At 40.0% G+C, this 21,765-nt stretch overlaps 1 protein-coding gene across 1 annotated transcript in view; it reads right to left on the reverse strand.

Annotated features, from left to right (window-relative positions):
• Nucleotides 1-6,742: 6,742 nt before the first annotated feature.
• GCH1 (GTP cyclohydrolase 1) overlaps nt 6,743-21,765 on the reverse strand; it is a 56,582-nt gene continuing 41,559 nt past the window's right edge. Inside the window, exons 3-6 of the mRNA XM_027554162.1 lie at nt 19,346-19,401; nt 11,234-11,265; nt 9,885-9,969; nt 6,743-9,045 (exon numbers count right to left, since the gene is read on the reverse strand). Of these exons, the coding sequence (XP_027409963.1) occupies nt 8,919-9,045; nt 9,885-9,969; nt 11,234-11,265; nt 19,346-19,401 (300 nt within the window). The 3' untranslated portion in view covers nt 6,743-8,918. The remainder of the gene's footprint in view (nt 9,046-9,884; nt 9,970-11,233; nt 11,266-19,345; nt 19,402-21,765) is intronic.

Raw genomic sequence — 21,765 nt, forward strand, 5'->3', positions numbered from 1 at the left:
TTTTCACCAAGAACTTTATTGAACAATATACTCACTATTTTATTCTACTACCTTCTGCCATTTTTCAAGCAACTTCATAATTCCATCTTCCCAAAACTTTTTATCTTTTTGAGCAAAGAACAGTTTCAGGTGTTTTTTTACAGTCCTCTAGGGAATTGGAATTTTTTCCATTAACAGAATTTTGTAAAGACTGAAATAAATGGAAATCTGAAGGTGCAATGTTTGGCAAACAGGAAGATGAATCAGAACTTCCCAGCCCAGTTGTAACAAAGCTTGGTCATCAAAGAAACGTGCAATCTTGCATTACTCTGATGAAAGATTATGCATTTTCTCTTCACTAATTCCAGATGCTTTTTGTCGAGTGCTGCTTTCAGTTGGTCTACTTTGGAGCAGTACTTGCTGGAATTTATCATTTGGTTTTCCACAAGGAGCTTATAATAGAGGACTCCCAATGCCACCATATACACATCACCAAGACCTGCTTTTGGTGTGGTGGTTCATTTCAATAGCCCCATGAACTCTTCCATTCCATATTATTGTACAGTATCCACTTTTCATCACTCATTACAATGTTTTAAAAGTGAAATGTTTTCTTTACATTTAAATGGAGAATCACGTGCAGAAATACAGTCAAGAAGGTGCCACCCCACTCCCGCTTAACTTACATGGACCCCAAACATCAAAGTGACTAACATAATCAAGCTGATGCAAATGATATTCAGTGCTCTATTTGGATATTTTGAATTTGTCAGCTATCTCCCACATGTTATAATGTTGATTTTTCTCAATTGATGTCTCAATTTGATCCCTATCAACTTCAACTGGTCTACCTAGCCACGGAGCATCATCCAGTGGGAAATCTCCAGCAGGAAGCTTCAGAAGCTTCATAAACCACTTTTGACATTTTCGATCGGTCACAGCCCCTTTTGCATACACTGCCCAAATCTTTTTGTGTGTGTTTCAGTAGTGTTTTTACTTTTCTTGAAATAATAAAGCATAATATGCCAAAATGTTGCTTTTTTCTTCTATCTTCAATATTTAAATGGCTACACAAAAATTCAGCAATTTTTTTCAATGCACACTGATATGACAGCTGTCACAATACAATCTAATAGAATTGTTTCAAATGAAGTTAAAGACAAGTGCTACTAGTACCAGTCAATCCTAAAGGAAATCAGCCATGAATAATCATTGGAAGGACTGATGCTGAAGCTGAAACTCCAATACTTTGGCCACCTGATGTGAAGAACTGACTCATCTGAAAAGACCCTGATGCTGGGAAAGATTGAAGGCAGGAGGAGAAGACAACAGAGGATGAGACTGTTGGATGGCATCACCAACTCGATGGACATGAGTTTGAGTAAGCTCCGGGAGTTGGTGATGGACAGGGAAGCCTGGAGTACTGCAGTCCATGGGGTCACAAAAAGTCGGACACGACTGAGCGACTGGACTAAGTGCTGGCTTATAGGAAAAACTGAATAAACTTTTTGCCCAAACCAATAGTTAAAGGTTCACGAGAATTCATTGTTGACCTATTGATGTTTTAAGTACACGAGATATTTCTAATGTTCTAATTATCTTCTAAATATTAAATTTATATGGAAATTCTGCTAAAATGATCAAGCATTGACATAAGTCACCTTAAGCCCTCTGTTAGAAGGTGATTTTGACAACTGTTTAGCAAGAAAAAGATAAGATTTTGGATGAGAACTTCAACCTCACATGCTTCTTGCTCACAGATGAGTCAGCTTTCAGAAGGACCTAGCAATGAGAAGTTTTGCCTGAGATTAGATATGCTTAAAGTTACTTTCCAAATGACCACTGTGAAATAATTACACGGTCCCTGGTTGTTTTATTTATTTATTTATTTTTTTGAGTTTAAATGCGTTTTATTTTTAGACAACCTACATGACACGTTTTCTCAAAAACAATGCCTCCACGCCAAATAAATCAACGTTCAAAACAAATGAAGAGCTCGAGATGACATCAGTCCCATCTGTCTAAGTCCTAGTAATCACTGGTGTCGATATTGTCATGAACCATCACTTGCAGGAAACCAGCTTCACAAAAGAAGCCTACAAGAAGTACATCAAAGATTACATGAAGTCAATCAAAGGGAAACTTGAAGAACAGAGACCAGAAAGAGTAAAACCTTTTATGACAGGGGCTGCAGAACAAATCAAGCACATCCTTGCTAATTTCAAAAACTATCAGTTCTTTATTGGTGAAAACATGAATCCAGATGGCATGGTTGCTCTGCTGGACTACCGTGAGGATGGTGTAACCCCATATATGATTTTCTTTAAGGATGGTTTAGAGATGGCAAAATGTTAACAAAGTTGGCAGTTACTTTGGATCAATCACCTGTCGTCATAACTGGCTGGCCACTGCTTTTCATCCCTGGTTGTTTTAAACTGATTTTTACTTACTAGTGTTTCTGTTTCTCATTCAGTTTACCCTTAGATTTTACAAGTGACATTGCCCTACAAAAAGAAAAGTCTCCATAATGAAGTATACCAGTCAAGATCAAATATGACTTTAAAGATTAGTGTCATCACATGGGTGACATGAGAAACCTCCAAAAAGACAAGTATCTTTGTCTATACATTTGGCACATTTTCAAATATATAAAAAGAGGAGAAACTCATTCTAAAACCCGGAGAAAATTAACAAAACCTAAGTATGACAGCCTCAGAGGAAGTTTTGATACACACCCTGGCATTTCATCACAGCTCTCCCTCAACACAGCCTTCTCAGCACTGATCAACAGCCAAACCACAGCTCTCTGGGCAGCACGGTCAGTTCCCAAAGTTCAAGGATTTCTCAAAAGGTCAGAGTTGTGGACACATTGCTCAAACCAAACAAGAGAATGTGAAATAAGAGTAAAAGTGGATGGACACATTAGGGCCTTGCACTGCATGTGCTAGGAGTCATCCCAACAGGATTTGTAAGCAAGTCATAACTACACCATTATAGAAAGCATTAAAAGAACCTCAACCTAAGACTGGGTGTGTCACTCACTTCCCTCCAGTCAGCCAGAGCCTGGTATTCATGCTCAGAGGGCCATGGAAATGTAAGTAATTGAAGTCAGGCACACAAACACTCCAATTGGCCCATCTAAAACCCTGGAATTCCCCAGAATCAGGCCAGCAAAGTGATGTCCAGACTTGTGGGATTCACCATTTCCAGTCCTACAATAACACTTCCTCCTTAACTCAAATCTTGAAAGCCAAGGAAACCACCATGATGAAGCCAAGGAAGTCATGTGGTAGATGTTTCAAAACTGAAGCCTGTCCAGAAAGGACAGACCCTCCCAAAAAAGGAGGAGTGAACTCTGTTCCATACGTGGGAGGATGACTCTGAGCTACGAAACAAAGGAGTGCTATGTCCCAGGTGAAGGCTGAGCAGGACCAAACTTGGGGGCGGCGGCGGGGCGGGCTGCCTCAGGAGTAGAGTACAAGGTCATGGAGGAGTGCTGTAGAAGAAAATAACCCTTCTCTTACTCTCAGCTGAAATTTCCCTTGGTTGGACAGCCATAGACATTCCAGCATTTAACATTTCTTGGGGGTAAACATAGGGCTTCTCAAGAGCAAATGACCAAATAAATGGTAAAAGATAATATGGAAGAAAGGGAACAAGAGAGAATCTACAGCTTTAAAAAGGCTGTGAAAAACACATCAACCAAAAAAACAATCTAAAGAGGAAATAAAGAAAATAATTCCATTACCAAGTAAAAATCTTGGAACATGAATGATTTTTATGGCAGTGAAACTACTCTGTATGATACTATAATGGTGACTACATATTGCAGATGGTGATTGCAGCCATGAAATTAAAAGACGCTTACTCCTTGGAAGGAAAGTTATGACCAACCTAGACAGCATATTCAAAAGCAGAGCCATTACTTTGCCAACAAAGGTCCGTCTAGTCAAGGCTACGGTTTTTCCAGTGGTCATGCGTGGATGTGAGAGTTGGACTGTGAAGAAAGCTGAGTGCCAAAGAATTGATGCTTTTGAACTGTGGTGTTGGAGAAGACTCTTGAGAGTCCCTTGGACTGCAAGGAGATCCAACCAGTCCATTTGGAAGGAGATCAGCCCTGGGATTTCTTTGGAGGGAATGATGCTGAAGCTGAAACTCCAGTACTTTGGCCACCTCATGCGAAGAGTTGACTCATTGAAGAAGACCCTGATGCTGGGAGGGATTGGGGGCAGGAGGACAAGGGGACGACAGAGGACGAGATGGCTGGATGGCATCACCGACTGGATGGACATGAGTCTGGGTAAACTCCAGGAGTTGCTGATGGACAGGGAGGCCTGGCGTGCTGTGATTCATGGGGTTGCAAAGAGTCGGACATGACTGAGTGACTGAACTGAACTGAACATATTATTATACATTTGTCTAAACCCATAGAATGTACAACACCAAGAGTGAAACCTAATGTAAACAGTCAACTTTGAGAGACTATGATGTATTGGTGTAGGTTCATCAGTTGTAACACATGTACCACTGTGGCTGGGGATGTTGATAAGGGGAAGCTGCACATGAGTAGGGCAGAAGGTATATGGGAGTGTCATTGCCGGATTACATGGTAACTCTATTTTTAGTTTTTTGAGGAACTTCTGTATTGTTCTCCAAGTGGTTGCACCAATTTACATTCCCACCAACAATGTACAAGGGTTCCTTTTTTTCCACACCATCTCTAGCCTTTATTACTTGTAGATTTTTTTATGATAGCCATTTTGATTGGTGTTAGGTGATACAGTATTGTAGTTTTGATCTGCATTTTTCTAGTAATTAGCGATATTGAGCATTTTTTCATATGCCTGTTGGTCAACTGTATGTCTTTTGGAAAAATGTTTATTCAGGTCTTCTGCCTATTTTTTTTTTTCCATATATATATATTGAGATGTACTTGGGGCTTGGATATTTTGGAAATTAATCCGTTTTCAGTCACATGGTTTGCAAATATTTTCTCTCATTCCATAGGTTGTCTTTTCATGTTGTTTATGGCTTCCTTTGCTGTGTAAAAGTTTAATTACATCCCATTTATTCATTTATACTTTTATTTCTATTATTCTAGAAGGGAAAGGGAAGTCACTCAGTTGTGTCCAACTCTTCACAACCCTATGGACTGCAGCCCACCAGGCTCCTCTGTCCATGGGATTCTCCAGGCAAGAGTACTGGAGTGGGTTGCCACTGCCTTCTCCAATTACTCTAGAAGATGGATCCAAAAAAATATTGCTGCAATTTGTGTCAGAAAGTATTCTGCCTATGTTTTCCTCTAGGAGTTTTATAATATCTGGTCTCTAGTCCATTTCGGGAGAAGGCAACGGCACCCCACTCCAGTACTCTTGCCTAGAAAATCCCATGGATGGAGGAGCCTGGTAGGCTGCAGACCATGGGGTCGCTAAGAGTCGGAAACGACTGACTTCACTTTTACTTTTCACTTTCATGCATGGGAGAAGGAAATGGCAACCCACTCCAGTGTTCTTGCCTGGAGAATCCCAGGGATGGTGGAGCCTGGTGAGCTGCCATCTATGGGGTCGCACAGAGTCGGACACGACTGAAGCAACTTAGCAGCAGCAGCAGCAGCAGTCCATTTTGAGTTTATTTTTGTGTATGGTGTTAGAGAATGGTTTAATTTTATTCTTTTATTTATAGCTGTTCAATTTTCCCAGTACCACTTACTGAAGGGACCGTCTTCTCTGCTGTATATTGTTGCCTTCTTTGTCATACATTGGCCATAAGTGCAAGGGTTTATTTCTTGGCTCTGTTTTGTTTCACTGATCTGTTTTAGTTTTTGTCCAGTACTGTAGCTTTGATTGCTGTAGCTTTGTAGTATAGTCCAGAGTCAGAGGGCATAATTTCTCCAGCTCTGTTCTTTCAACCAATTCAGCCTTTAGTGGGAAAGAACTCAGAAGCAGCAACTTGGGCTTATTGGGTAGCTCACTGTTTTATTGACACCTGTGAGTTGAGGTTTTCAGGAATGTTTTAGGAATTCCCTAGTGGCCCAGTGAATAGGACTCTGCACTTTCACTGCCAAGGGTGTGGATTGGATCCATGGGAGGTAAACTAAGGTCCCACAAGCTGTGTGGCATGGCCAAAAAAACCCAGGAATGTTTTGTTCTTTCCTAGCTTAGGTGATTAGGTTCACTATCTATAGGCTATCAGATCCTTCAAGGAGAAGCAGGCCACTATAGTGGCCCCGGCTCCTGGACAGGCTGACAATCAGTGAGGGCTGGGGCCTCTGCCTACTTGGAGTGGGGAATGGGAAGACTGCCCAAGAGATGGATTGATGAGGTCACCAGGCATGGACAGAAAAGTGGCAGCAAACTTTTCCTCCTCCTTGGAAGTTTCCAGGCAGGCTCTTCCCTATGAAAGAGAGAGAAACTCTTCTACTCCCTGCACTGCACAGCTCCCTGCCCCAGCCAGCTCTTCCCTCCTCAGCTGCTCCCACACAGAAAGCAGTGCCAGTTCTCAGGAGCTGCAGTTACCCAAAGTTAGGCTTAGAAAAGGGACATGAGGGTCATTCAGATTCCTTACTCTTACCTTAGATCTCCCCTTCCCATTACTGCAGGAGGGTGAGGAAAGTAATACCCAAAGGGAGACAGAGAGCCGGGGGTAAATTTATGTTCTGGGATTTATAATCTAACAGCTTGGTGGCTGAGAGAAGCCATTATGAAGGGTATCTTTGCTAAAATAGAATGCAATAAAAATAATTGAGTGGTTCAAAAACAAACTATTTTCACAAGAACAAAGTCATAACAGTTTAATAATTTAAATAAAACCAACTTCAGGAACAATATACACCATACATAAAAGTTGAACAATTAAATTGAATAGTGTATTTAAATGCATCAAATTCTTAAAAACTTCTGAAATGAACTCAAGGCCACAGATATGAAAAGGTAATTTTGAATAACTTACAGACCAGAGTAAAACAGACAAGGTAGTTACTCTGCATTTACCAATACTCTAGACTGATACCATGGATATTTTAAACTTTTATGAGAACACTTCTAGGGAATCTTAAAGAGTTAAAAAGGAATACAATTGATTTCAGGAAGATGAATTAACAGCTAACAATTTCTTTGGTCCTCCAAGTCACAGCTGTAAAAACTTTAAAATATTAAGCATGAGATGAATGTTAATTCTATCTCTGTCTAAATTTTAAACAGGATAATGTCTATATCAGGTTAGATTTTAAAAGGAACTCAGAATCAACCACCAAACTACTTTAGAAACTCCAAATATAGAAAAAAATAAAAGGAACTAGAAGTAGGGAAGAGTTAAAATTTAAAAAAAACACACACAAAAACCCACCTCTGCCATCTTGCCCTTGCATAAGCCAAACAGCATCAGAGTGGCAGAGACAGAACTGCCAGAGTTACAGCAAGTATGGAGTTAATCCTTGTTAAGGTAGCACGATAAATTTGAAGAGCACAGTGTCAGCCTTCTCCATGTCAGAGACTTCTCCATGGAATAACCGTGTTTGTTTTTGCAGAGAGTTGGGGTTTTTAGCTGTTGTTGTTTGTTTCGATTTGGCCCACACTGCCCCAGTGGAGGAAATTTTAAGATAATCATTAATAAGGCAGCAGCTTCCTGGACTAAAAGACCTATCCCACTTGAACAGTCACACCAAAGATAAGATCCACTTGGACCACACGGGAAACTAGTATACCAGTTTCCAGTATTTCACACTCATTCCAGAAAATGATGGTGCATTTTCACAGACACCAACAAAATCGTTTTCATTAGACATGGGACAGAGCTCAAAACAGTTCAGTGTGCAATCTGCATTCTCTCACGCTCCCGGAAGCTATGGTTCTGCAAACCTGAAAATGATGGACACTTTCAAAAGTTTCTGTAAATACTTAGAAAAATATTTGATAGGTTAAAAAAATTTTTTTTTGCGGCATCTACAAGGAACTCACAAAGTAAGCTCCCAAGAAAAATGAAAAGGTAGAACTGTGAGAACTAGTTATTTGCAATGTCAGGACTAAGTCTTATAAAATAATGGCTTTTTTTAAAAAAAAGGCAAAGGTATCTACACTCTAAATGGTGTGATATTCTCCTCAAGGCACAGAGAGTTAAATGTCTAAATCCCTGTATATTGACATGAGAATATACTCGTAAACAACTCTAGGAACTAATTTCCTGTACTTGAATTTTAAAAAGAACAGAAGGTAGAAATTGCCTTTTTAACTCATAGTGAAATTAAAATACATAGATATTCCACTTACCTTCCCTTGGTGACATGTTACAACTGGATAGTTTAAAAAATATATAAAAAATAAAGTGTCACTGGTGGTTAAATAATCATGATTAAAGTGGAGCCTTTTGGATTTTGAATTTGCAGAGCAATGCTGCACACTGTATATAAATTATTTCAAGCATGACACCATTTTTGTTTGGAGAGGGTAAAATAAACATACTGACCATAATTTTCTCCCATTCCCAACATTGCTATGCTTCTGAATCAAATTACCATACTCTGAACAAAACACACGAATCCTTCTCCCTTCCCAGCACCCTCAGGTTACCTGAAAGGCAGGGGTTTTATATAAGTAACTTACACTATCCTGGAGAAGGGAATGGCTACCCACTCCAGTATTCTTGCCTGGAGAATTCCAGGGACAGAGGAGCCTGGCGGGCTATAGTCCATGGGGTTGCAACTTACACTATTGGCAGTTTTCTTGAATGTTGCCACTAAAAGGTGGCAAGAAGAAAATTCAGGGCTCACCCCTTAATTAATTACTTTTATTTGACTTGCTATAAATAATTATTAAATACAATTAATGACAAAGATGAGAGTTCACATCTGTAACAACTGGAAGTGGAATGTACAAACAATTAAGACCAGACAAAACAACGCTTCTAGCTGCACGATCTGAAAATCACGTGGCACAAGCTGAGGCTCAGCTCTTGATGAGGCTCAGAAACTCTTCCCGAGTCTTCGGGTCCTCCCGGAACACCCCCAACATTGTGCTCGTCACGGTTCTGCTGTTCATTTTCTGCACTCCTCGCATTACCATGCACATGTGTCTATGAAACAAGGCAACAAAGGTAGTCCATGGAGTAGACAGTTGCTGGTTTGGTTTTTAAATAAAGGCAGCCCAAAAGATTAAATCACAGTTATCAAGTATGTCAAAGTGTCACTTCTTAGATAAATTTGTTCTAAAACATCTTTTTAAGTTCCTAAGCCTTACAGCTTTTATTGTTGTCAATGGTTGGGTCCTTAAGGCGTCCAGTCAGAGGAGGAAAAGTGGAATTTTCTTCCTGGGTGAAACTAATACAAAGGTCTACAGAGATACATAACTTCTAGAGAAAAAGAAATTCAGAGTTCTCACTTGATCCATCTTCAGGACCAAGTCAGCACTTAGCTGCTGCTGAGTCGCTTTAGTCGTGTCCGACTCTGTGCGACACCATAGACGGCAGCCCGTCAGGCTCCCCCGTCCCTGGGATTCTCCAGGCAAGCAGCACTTAGCTAGCCTAGGTGTTCAGAGAAGTACTGAGGCACACTGGTCTCACCAAGCGGGATCCAGAGAACGGTGACCAAAGTGGGTGAAGTTAGCCAGCAGTGCACAAAGAATGGGTGAAAACTGCCCACAAGACGTACATAATCCTCAAAATTCAGAAGACGTACATAATCCTCAAATTTCAGAAGAAGTGTCTTCAGTTGCCCTTTTTACTTGTTTTTAGGTACAACTCTTTATTGTTTAAATATGTGACAACATATTTGGAAAACTCTGCTCAAAGAATCAAAGAGCTAAAGAAATCATTAGCTGTTACTGTTGTGTACATTCACTACACCTAAGCCTATGACTCCCTACACCTCCAACCCCAAAAACCACTATGACATTATTAAATGCAAACAGACTTACGTTGCTTCAACCACGACCCCCACTCCAGCAGGTCGCAAGGCCTCTATGATTGCTACGGCAATTTGTTTCGTAAGGCGCTCCTGAACTGTGGATGTGACAAGGAGCTCAGTGAGTCTGACACGAACAGACAGCTGGAAGCTTTTGCTGTTTCTAGAATATTTGAAATCTTAAAAGCAAGACTTTGGTGAGGTTGAAGAGCCACCACCTTTCACCAATGTGCTTGCTCTGCAGCCCAGGCCACGGGACGCCCCTGTTCACTTCCCTCGCCTGCAGTACAGGCGCCAAAGGGAACTGAGGAAGCCCCGGCGCCCTCCAGCGCCACTGGAGGGAACAGATTAGAATGACGACTGTCTCTTCCGTGCGCACAAAGACCAACAGAATCCTGACAACCAGCGCCCCACGTACGGAGAGCAAAATAAATGAATACACAGCTTGCAACAAGATTAACAAAGGGGCTATAGTCCAATTATTAAATTGCTCTTAGAGCCATGGTGACAACCAATGATTTAACCTAAATTTTCCTGTGCTGAATAAACAATATCTTTGGAAACATAAGTGTTCACTGCAGCACTGCGTTTATTTGAAAATTGACAAAATCCCCAAATATCAGAGCAGGAATTGGTTAAATCATGCCACAGCCCAGCTGTACAATGGAATGCTGAACAGTCAGCAAAATAAAAGACATGGTTATGTGTATGTGAAAAAAAAAAAGTTTAAGATTTGGTAAGGGAAAAAAGGGTGAAGCCTGTTTTCAAATACATAATAAAAGTAAGTTGATTTTTTAAATGTTGGTATATGCAATAAAATATGAAAGTGAAAGCATTAGTCACTCAGTCTTCTCTGACTCTTCACAACCCCATGGACTGTAGCTCATCAGGCTCTTCTGTCCATGGGATTTTCCAGACAAGAATACTGGAGTGGGTTGCTATTTCCTTCTCCAGGGGATCTTTCCGACCCAGGAACTGAACCCAGGTCTCCTGCATTACAGGCAGATTCTTTACCATCTGAGCCATTAGGGAAGGTGGAATCTGCAAATACAATGATTTTTTCTGGAAGCCTGAAATATAGTAGACTTTCTCTTTCTGTTTTATATTCCCAACAAGGTTTTTTTTTTTACTCTTTCATTTATTTATTGTGTGCCATGCCATGCGGCTTGAAGGAATCTTAGTTCTCTGATTAGGGATTGAACCTGGGTCACCACAGCGAAAGCACCAAGTCCTAACCATTAGACCACCAGGGAATCCCCTTAATTTTTATAAGACATATATATTACACTTGTAGTAAGAACAAAAAATACTTTTCCCTTAATAAAAAATGATTTTCTGTAAATAAAATAGTTTAAAAGTTACCTTGTAATCTTCTACTGTAGATTTCTACAATCCTAGAAAAGAAAGAATTGTTTTAATTATAAATTGAAGTGAAACTTGAAGCCTTCCCCGTAAGTCTAAAGAATAATTGCTTTATTGAAGTAATTGTAGGGTGTGGGCAGTGGATAAATGCTTAGAGGAGAAGGATACAAGTGAACGAGAAGAGGGAGGTCAGAAGGAGACCACCAACCACAAGAGTGGTGCTTCCCTCAGTCTACAAAGACAGAAAGAATGAAGTGTAAGCATTCATTGAGGAAAAACAACAATTAGAGGTGAGTAATTTTCAAGCTTCCAAATCATCAGTTTTAGAGCATGTCTCAAGTGTTCTAATTAATCATATTGTTTAATCAGAGCTTAAAGCTCAAGCTAAAAATAAAGACTTTTAATTAATAGCAGACCAACGTCAACTATGTACCAACTAAACCTATTAGGATAATCAGATTAGAGTTAAACAGACTTCTTCAGACATCTCTTTATAATACATAAGCACACAGTAATCCCCCGATAGGAGCCCCTGATCTCAGCTTGTAACAGTCTGTCCAGTGATGCATTCCCTTTCAACACCTTTTCTTCTGGCTGTAAAACATGGAGATAGTCACAGAATTACACATTTGAGGATTGCAATTCATGTGAAGGATCTTTTCTTTAAAATTTGGCCTTTTAGTCATGAATTTGGACTCAATTTAAGGATCAGCTCACCTACAAGTGAGTTACAGCCCTTTCCCCACTGTGCCATTCAGACAGAACTGCCATTCAGCAAGAACAGATGACTTGCTTCTTTATTACTTGTGACAGCCAATGAAGGTAGTCACAGGTAGGCCGCCAGTCTAACAGGAACGCCTCTTACCTTTCTCTGCCACCCACGGTGCCTGCCTGTTGCTGGTTGACAGTGGCTACTATGCTGAAAGAGCGTCATTTGTTATTGACCGTCTACTGTGTGTGTATGCGAGTATGTGTCAAACAGGGGTCTTATACCCACAGTTTATAATTTCTTATTCCTAGTTTATTCTTTTTCAAGTAAGAAATAGGTACGGAATCCCTGTCTTCTCAGCATTAAAGAGAATCATCTAGTGTATTGTCAGGCCATTCAAGATGGCTGTAGTCTTGCTTTCTGGACGTCTGCTCAATGAGGCCCTGCTTCTCTCACATGACTATCCAATTCTCTTAATTACAGAGCTTAATCGGTAACTGCCTCTGTGCTTGCCCAACACTCAGTTGCTGGTTTCCCTGGTAACTGATGAGCCAACCTGACATCAATTCCCTCTATAAATGGTAGCCTGCTTCTCCCTGAGTAGCTAAGGTGGCTGCTGTGCACAATGAGGTGTTGTTCCAGGACTTTGCTTTGAACTCATAAGGCTCCCCTGTGCACCAAACTGTTGATATCTCTGTTGCTGTTTTGGGGCTTGTTCTTCTGTCTTGAGGCTGGGCAATCGCAAGGTTTGCAGGCCTGCAGGGTGCAGCCCAACAACTGCCAAGCCAGTCAAGGCCGAGGAAACTACCACGAATGCAGAGATATCAGGGAATGTGGATGGGGATTGCAAAGTTTTGGGGGAATCCTGAGGTGGCCATCCACGAGCAATGTGGGACCCTGTGGCCACTGACCACCATCAGAGATGCCTGCTTTATACTTCCCCCAATGACTGAAATGTTGATACACCTTATATCATATGCTATACCAAGATATATAAGTATGCTGTACCAAGATATCATTACAATCTAGTTTACCATATTACTGGAATCAACAGTTTTCAGTTTTAATCTAAACTACTTTTGTATTCTTAAAGTAAAGCTCCTTGGATGATAAAAGTTTTTTGATAGGGTTTTTATGACTATACTCATAATTGAGATTAGTCTATAATTAAACAGCTTTGTCAGGCTTTGTCATCAGGTATAGGTAGCTTTATCTAATACAGCTTTTTAGGTTTTTTCACACTCTTGAATTACTAACATGAAAGTCAGTGGTTATGCTAAAGTTTGAAAAAATGCCAACTACACTAACTAGGTTTAGCCCCTTCTCTGCCACCCCTCTTCCAATATTAATTTTACTTTTCCTAATGGTTACTAGCTTATCTAGGTTTCTAATGCTTGGCTCATTCCCATCCATCTTTTTCTTTAATCTTTGAGTAAGTTTTTAAGAAATTTTTAAAGAATATGTTTGGTTATATAACCTCTCATCTCCAGATAAAATTATTAAACTTATAAGCAATTATGATAGATCATGCTTTCAGCTTGTCACCATTGAGTAAGATGCTAGTTGGGGGTTTGTCATACATAGCCTTTACTTCATATATAGCCTTTACTATACAAGGCAATAAGGTATATTGCCTTTATACTCTTGAGTTTTTATCATGAATGGACATGGAATTTTGTCAAATGCTTTTGTACATCTATTGAGACGACATGGTATATCCTTTAGGGCTTCCCTGATAGCTCAGTTGGTAAAGAATCCACCTGCAATGCAGGAGACCCCAGTTCGATTCCTAGGTCAGGAAGATCCCCTGGAGAAGGGATAGGCTACCCACTCCAGTATTCTTGGGCTTCCCTGAGGCTGAGCTGGTAAAAAAAAATCTGCCTGCAATGTGGGAGACCTGAGTTTGATCCCTGGGTTGGGAAGATTCCCTGGAGAAGGGAAAGGTTACCCACTCCAGTAGATCCTTCTGTCCATATCAAAGGTTGGGAGGTAATTAGTGTTCTTATTCCTTCAGGTTTGTCAGCTGCTCTATGCATTTCAGCCAGTTCATGTTTTGTTTCCATTTGATGATGATTCATGACTACCTTTAATTTTTTTTTTGGCCAAGCCACACAGCATGTGGAATTCTAGTTCCCCAACTAAGGATCAAATCCATGTCCCCTGCATTAGAAGCACAGAGTCTGAACCACTGGACCACCAGGGAAGTCCTCATTACCACTTTTATTATACAACCTTCTCAAAATAAGAGGACCCACTTTATCCCCTCTGACAAATTTTGCCTTAATTTTAATTAGCATTTTATTTTTTTAAAGGGGGGATAGGGTTGGATACATTTAATCCAACGAGCCAGGTGGCTCAGTGGAAAAAAACCCACCTACCAATGCAGGAAATGCGAGCTTGATCCCTGGGTTGGGAAGATCCCCTGGAGAAAGGAAAGGCAACCCACTCCAATATTCTTGCTGGAGAGTCCATGGACAGAAGAGCCTGGCAGGCTACCAGACCATGGAGATGCGAAAGAGTCAGACATGACTGAACATGCACACACTTACTGGTCTTATAAGATCTGTGCTAGGTCTCTTTCTCTGTATTACAATATAATATATTATATATAATAATAATATATAATATATTATATGTAATAATATATATAATATAATAACTCTGTATTATACTTTCTCTCCTCTTGCTCCTCTGGCAACTGGGAAAGTAATCTGGTGATACTTTTACAGGAAGAACCCATGGATGGTATAATTTAAGCTTTGCAAATCTTAGAAGTGTTTCTGATGCCTTCATATAATTTGACTTGACAAGCTAGACTTGATACCAGGCTACAAATTCTCAAGTGTGGCTAGAGAAAAAAGGAACAGAACAGCAAGAAACACAGCCAGGTTATGGTGGGACTTAGCTAAAGTAAGAAGCTTGAACTTTATTAAGAGCTATAGAGCTATGAAGGGGAAGCACTATCAAACCCACACTTGAGAAAGAACATTCTAGCAGCACATGAGAGCGGAGCTAAGGATCCTAAGAGATGTGAGGACAGGAGTTAGGAGTTTAAAACATAATCCAGGAGGAACATCAAGGTCCCAAGAGTAGCAGTAAGGATAGCCAGCAAGCAGCATGGTGATGTGAGGGAAGCGGGGGTGGTATGGGAGGTCAGTGAGCATACAACAGCAAGAAGGGGATTCCTCCTCACTCCTCACCCCAAAATACATATAGCAAAGATCTACATATAAAAATAAGGTCATAAAAATAACCCCCCAAAACATGAATTTATGACTATGCAAGTTTTAAACTTCGTGAAAAAGGATAGTAGAAAACAAGACAAATGATAAGCCTGGAAAATGATTCCCAGCTTTACTATTCAGAAAGCTCATATAAACCAGTAATAAAAAGACAAGCAACCTAACTGAAAAATTAGCAAAAACTAAGATCAGAAAGTTTCTGAACAAATTCAACCTCACTCTAAGTGCAAATTAAAACCTTAGGTACCAATTTTTACTTACCTTATTTGGACTTCAGACCCTTGAATGTTTGCCAGTGTTGGCAAAACAGTAGAAGAACACATGCCGCTAACCTATTATCAGAGTACAGATCTGTAGGATCTTTTCTGGAGAGCAATTTGGTAATATAAACAATTTAGCTACTCTCAAGCCAGTAATCTTATTGTAATCTTATAGACAAAAGTAAGGAAATAGATAAAATGTATCCACCAACAGTTTTTTCCCTCATTTTTGACAAGTCTCAAGCTGTAGGCTTAAAGGCTGGTTAAGTGAATTATATTAAAGAAATACTGGACTTCCCTGGTAGTCCAGTGGTTAAGTATCTGCCTGCCAATGCAAGGAACATGCGTTTGATCCCTGGTCCGGGAAAATTTCACATGTTATGGAGCAACTAAGCCCCTGTGACACAGTTACTGAGCCTGCTCGCTGCAACTAGAGAGCAGCCCTTGCTCGCCAAAGCGCAGACCCAGCTCTGCCAAAAGTAATTAATTTTTTAAAAATACAATGTGGCCATTAAAAGGAACTTGGACTTTTTAGACTAAAAGATGTCCAAGGAATTTCAAGGAATTTTAAGTTTTTTTTAAAAAGTAGTAGTGAATGTAGGACATGATCCCCTTTTGTCTTATTTAGCGAGTAGTTTTAAGGCCACATGTTTGCACTGAAATCTTCCAGAAGGATAGTGAAAGATCTCTAGTGGGGAATGGAAATAGGAAAGAAATGTTTTCCCTTTACTCATTCACTTGTATTTAAGTTTAACTGGCACGTTACTTTTATAAGAGAAAAATGAGAAAAAAAAACATTCCCTTTGTAATCTAATCTACCGTTGTTAACTATCTCCCAGTCTGAACCTCTTGGATCAATCGACCTGCTGCCCATCCACTGGAATATGCCTTGCTCCTACCCTCTGATTTGCCTTTGGCTATTCATTAACTATACCTAGAGGCACTTCTCTTCTGTTCAGAACTCTGCTCAGCCCTCCGCCCCTAGGTCTCCTCCACCCTGCCAGGCCATAGCCATCGTGGGTCCTCTGCACCCAGGGCTCCTAACCAGGCGAGCCTGTGGCACCTGCTGGCTCTCCTAGAGGGTAGTGGCCATGTCCTACTTCTCTCTAGCAACCACAGTAACTGGCACAGTGTCCTTTCACAGTAGTTGTCCAACAGCTGAACCATAGCCACGTGAGGCACTACAATTCATTGTGTTCACTCAATTATTCTAAAGCAAGAAAACGAATACATCTACAACGGATTTTCAGCAACAGACGGAATTTCTATTCAAACTAAATTTACTCTAGAATTCTACCAGGGTTAAACCAGATCAACTTACTTCTGGCATTTTCTTGTTACTTAAAGCTTTACTGTTTGATATTTGACTTCCCTGGAAATGAAAGGTCATTCATTTGAAGGCAAGCATATAACAAACTTCACATACAAGATTAAAATGAGCGGTGAAATTTTCTAAGACATTCAGCTTTATTCCTTTTCATTCCCTAAATATTCCCAACTTCTTATAAGGAATAAGCAGTTGGGTAAGCAATCCAATAAGCAATTGGATAATATCTTAGCCTTTCATTCCCTAAATATTCCCAACTTCTTATAAGGAATAAGCAGTTGGGTAAACAATCCAATAAGCAATTGGATAATATCTTAGCCTTTCATTCCCTAAATATTCCCAACTTCTTATAAGGAATAAGCAGTTGGGTAAGCAATCCAATAAGCAATTGGATAATATCTTAGCCTTCTGTTTTATTTAATAGATTCTTTATTTAAAATCTTTACAAAATATCTGAAACTAACATACACTCAGTTCTTTGGTTCCTTTTTTTGGTGTCTTACGTTTTAATCCTATTCGTGTAAGGACAAATCCCCATGCTAATAATTAACTCCTTTGTATTGTTCATAAAAGCTTAATTATTGGAGAGCTTTTCCTCCCATTAGAAAAGGAAATAACCAAAGGCTATTGTCGTTCACCCTCAAGTCACCACTTTTTCCAGGACCTCACTAGATCACTCTCACACTCATTTTTATAAGGTGCTGCCCATGGTCTACACACAGTGAGGTCTTCTAGAGAAGACTGCTTACATTAAGACCACAGTCTAGTGTGGTCTGCCAGGCTTTTTACAGTATAAAAACTATCTATTTTACACCTTTCACACACAGAGAGTCTAATACAGGAGGGAGCAGGGCCAGGATTTCTATAAGAAGTCTAGGACTGGCAATCTTGCTGGAAACGTGGGTACCAGGGGGCTGGGCCTACCACTGCATTTGCACAGCAAGCCTGCTGAATTTAGACTATGCATTATAAAACAGTAAGCATAACCAATTATAATAAAGACACGTACTCAGTTGATATAACTTTATCATTTGGGAGTAAGTTATTGGTGAGGAGGTTGCTAATAGAAATTCTAATAAGGTGAATTACCCTACCACCACCACCAGTGCTATTTTTCAGCCACTCCTTGGCACTGCCATTGGATACAGATCACTGAAAGACACCAACATGCTTGCATATTTGTATTAAGAGCCTGACTGCAATAAAGCAAAAGTTATGATTTAAGTACATCCTTTCATGGTACCAAGGAGCCCTGTCTGGTTGTGAGATTGAGGAATGAGGTCAGAAACTAGGGAAGTTAAATTCTCTCTTCTACCTACTTTCTCCTTAATCCCTAGAAGAAATAAGTAAGAACATGGAAGTGAAAACAAAGGGAAAAGAACAGCTGTGGAGAGCAGGTGTCGGACTGCTGGGGTGGTGTTTACAGCGTCCAACACAGAACTGGAAAGGATTTGAGCCACCGTTTCACGATCATCTAAATAGACAAGAAGCAGGAACATATCAGAGCCACAGGATAGTCGGTTGGTCACAAAGGTATGTTTATTTCAATTTTGATATGGTCGCTTTCACCTCAGTCAAGTTATCCAAACTTAGCTTGGTTTATTTTTAGGAGGAGGAGGTCAATTACTGCATTTCATTACCTACTCCTTCATTTTAACCCTCCTCCAATACATACACCTTACAGTATCTGCTCATCACCCAGGAATACAAGAAAACTACACAAAAGGGTATTTAGGTCTGGCCCCCAGTATTTCACTGTTCCTATCAGAGATATATAAACACTAACCCTCAGGTTGACTTCTAGCTAAGCACAGGTGACCATGCTGGTATATCACTTCTTTCCTAAAACTTAAGAATGGTAGTAAAGGCCTGAACCCACGGGATAAAGAGAGAGAAAAAAGACTGCAGCACAAACAGAAACAGAGGAGAGTAAGTATTATCTCAGAATAGAGCTGAGGGGGGAAAAAGAAAGTGAAAAAGTCAAGAAAGGCATAGTCTTGGATCTGAAGAGTTAAAGGAACCAGAAGTGAACCAACTGGCCCTGCAGGACCCAGAGAGAGGCATGGAGGTACCCAGGCACAGTGGAAAGCAGGGCTGAGGCCAAAGGTGGTTCGTTTAAAAGTCAAAAGTGCAGTGCAGTGCAGTTACACCTCTGCCCAGGTTTCCTCTCTCACCCCTCTTAGCTAAACCACCCTTAAAGAATGGGAGCTGAGCTGTACTTACCTTCAGGGCCTCTCCAGTTAGGAAGGCTCTGCCGAGAAAGGCATGAGGTAAGGCTTCAAGGCTGAGCAGGTGGGAGGTGGAGAAGGAAGGCAGGCCAACAGGGGAGTGAAAAGAAAAGGGCATCTGTGTTTCAGGCCCTCTAAGTATGTCTTAGACAGACTATGTATATATATATATTTATATATATGTATATATGTGTGTCTATGTATTATCTCTGCAACCATAAAGTAAGTTGGAATGTGCCTTCCAAGTGAGATCCACATGGATCAAGAGACAAAGCTTGATAAGATTCTCACCATGCAGGGACAGGTCCTATAAACCTGTCCTCTTGTTCACTACAGTCATACTTACCGAGCAAGTTTGCTGAGGCCAAGAACTTGCTTGTTAGGAAGATAACCGATATGGACCTTCAGAGAAGAGACAGAAATCATGAACTAAGTGAGACACAGTACTTCTTTGTGGTAAAAGGAAATAATGCAGTAACTTACTATGTGGTTCAGCACAGTGCAAACATATTTCTAAAACATCTAGATACTTTAAGATAGAAAATGAGGCACTTGCATAAATAATTAAAAAGTACATAAATGAAATAAAAAGGAAATAAGAATGATTTTTAATAAAATGACAAGCTTGAAGTATGGTCGTGGTATTTCCTGGTGAAGTTAAACTCTGGATACAATTCTTAAAATCCTTCCTCTGTTGAGAGGAAACTTTCTCAGGAAAGCGCAAATTATCCCACAGCAACATTAAAATGTAGTTAAGAAAGCCTCCTTTAAATGGCTGAAACTGTAACTATAAATATTGCCATTCCACACATCATGGTGGCCTTGAATCCCACCCTGTTGCAGATCTCTGTTGCACAGAAAGAGGGTACCCATGCCCTTTGTCGTGCTGGGAAGCCCCATTTCTAAGCTGCTGGAGAACACCATCCTCCTGACAGGGAAAAAAGGACACAGTTAACAGCTGGGACTCAGGATGAACCTGAATCCTAAGTCCTAAATTCTTGTGGGACCTACTATAAAGCAAAGCCACTTCTATAATCTTAAAGAGCACTGGTTAAAAAAAAAAAAAAAAAGAGGACTGATTAATATCTAGCATGAAAATGTTACCTTTCAGTCAAGTGCTAAGTATGAGAGGACATTAAATTCTCCAAAAAGATTAATAAATGATCATTTATAGGCAATCAATTTACCTAATATAAAATGACTGATTCATTTGCATGACAATTTGCCAGCCTTAGTTGCATTTGTTCACCTAATATCTACTGTACACTTGAATAATCAGTAATTAGTCATTTTAATAACTAATTAGTCACTAGTCCTAGTATAGGTGCTGTGCTTTGGGAGTCTGAGAATACCAACTCATCACCTTCCTGGTCAGCAGAAAGAAAAAATTATGTAGCACCTGGACACTGGGTATAACAAAGAAAAATTAGAGTGGAAGCTTCCCCATAGAACCAAGATACAGAAGTATCATCGAGATTTACATACTTATATGCAGAGCTATAATTTGTTTGCAAAATTTTTAGTCTTCCTTAAGATCCCATCATCTAAGTGACCACTTTAGACAATCATCACTGAATAATATGTTCAAAAACAGAGCTAATAAGAACACAGACACAGAGGTAATCATAGCAGAAGGAAAAGGATACAGTGGAGAGAGACTGAGTACAGGATCAGGCTCCTGGGTTTGGCCCCAGCCAAATCACTAACTCCCTATGTCTTCTTGGACAAGTCATAGCTTCCTAGGCCTAATTTTCTCACTTAAAAGGTAGTGATGAGCTCACACGTTCCCTCATTTTTTAAAATCCTGAACCCTACTGTCACAGCCCAGCATCATTAATTGTGGAACTACCAGACCACATATGCTTCCTGATATGATGGAGGACAGAGTTCTCAGCATCCCAGTGAACTACTCTATTCAAATATATTTTTAAACTTAAGAAGTTTTAGATCGAATCTAGTATATAGAAAAATCCAAAGACTGAATGGAGAGCAAATTCAGAAACTGAGAGGCTCTATAGAACAACTGGCCTAGTTAGTTGAGTAAGAGAATGTCATTAGGGCGGACAGGTGGGTGGCTGTCAGGGGAGACTATCTTAAAATAAGAGACTTAAGATACGTAACAACCAAATGTATAAGGCTTATTTGGATTCTGGTTTAAACCAACCAACCACAAGACAGTTGAAACACCTGAGAAAATATAATATGGATTAGTTATTAGATGCTATTTAGGAATTACTGTTACTTTTGTCTGGGCTTCCCAGGTGGCACAGTGGTAAAAACAAAAACAAAAAAAAACCCGCCTGCCACTGCAGGAGATGCAAGAGATGCTGGTTTAATCTCTGGGTTGGGAAGATCCCCTAGAGGAGGAAATGGCAACTTGCTTTAGCATTCTTGCCTGGAGAATCCCATGGACAGGAGCCTGGCAGGCTCCAGTCCATGGGGGTTGCAGAGTTGGACATGACTAAGTAACTAGAACATGCACACTTTTGTCTACTGTAGTGCTACTATGGCTAAGTAAGAATATTCTAGAGATGTGTATTAATAATTAGTAGTGAACAGTCCTGTTGTCTAAGATACTTTAATATATTAAAGGACTTACTGCCAACTTTTAAGGTTGATAATCCAATCAGAGTTATATTTCTCAAAAAAAAAATCCTTATCTTTTAGGGAAATATGCTGGAAGAAATTACAGAAAAAAAAATGTCATATAGGATTTGCTTCAAAACAATCCAGTGGGGATGTATATATTAATAGAACAAGACTGGC

Source organism: Bos indicus x Bos taurus, chromosome 10 (assembly GCF_003369695.1).
Source record: "Bos indicus x Bos taurus breed Angus x Brahman F1 hybrid chromosome 10, Bos_hybrid_MaternalHap_v2.0, whole genome shotgun sequence".
Classification (NCBI taxonomy): domain Eukaryota; kingdom Metazoa; phylum Chordata; class Mammalia; order Artiodactyla; family Bovidae; genus Bos; species Bos indicus x Bos taurus.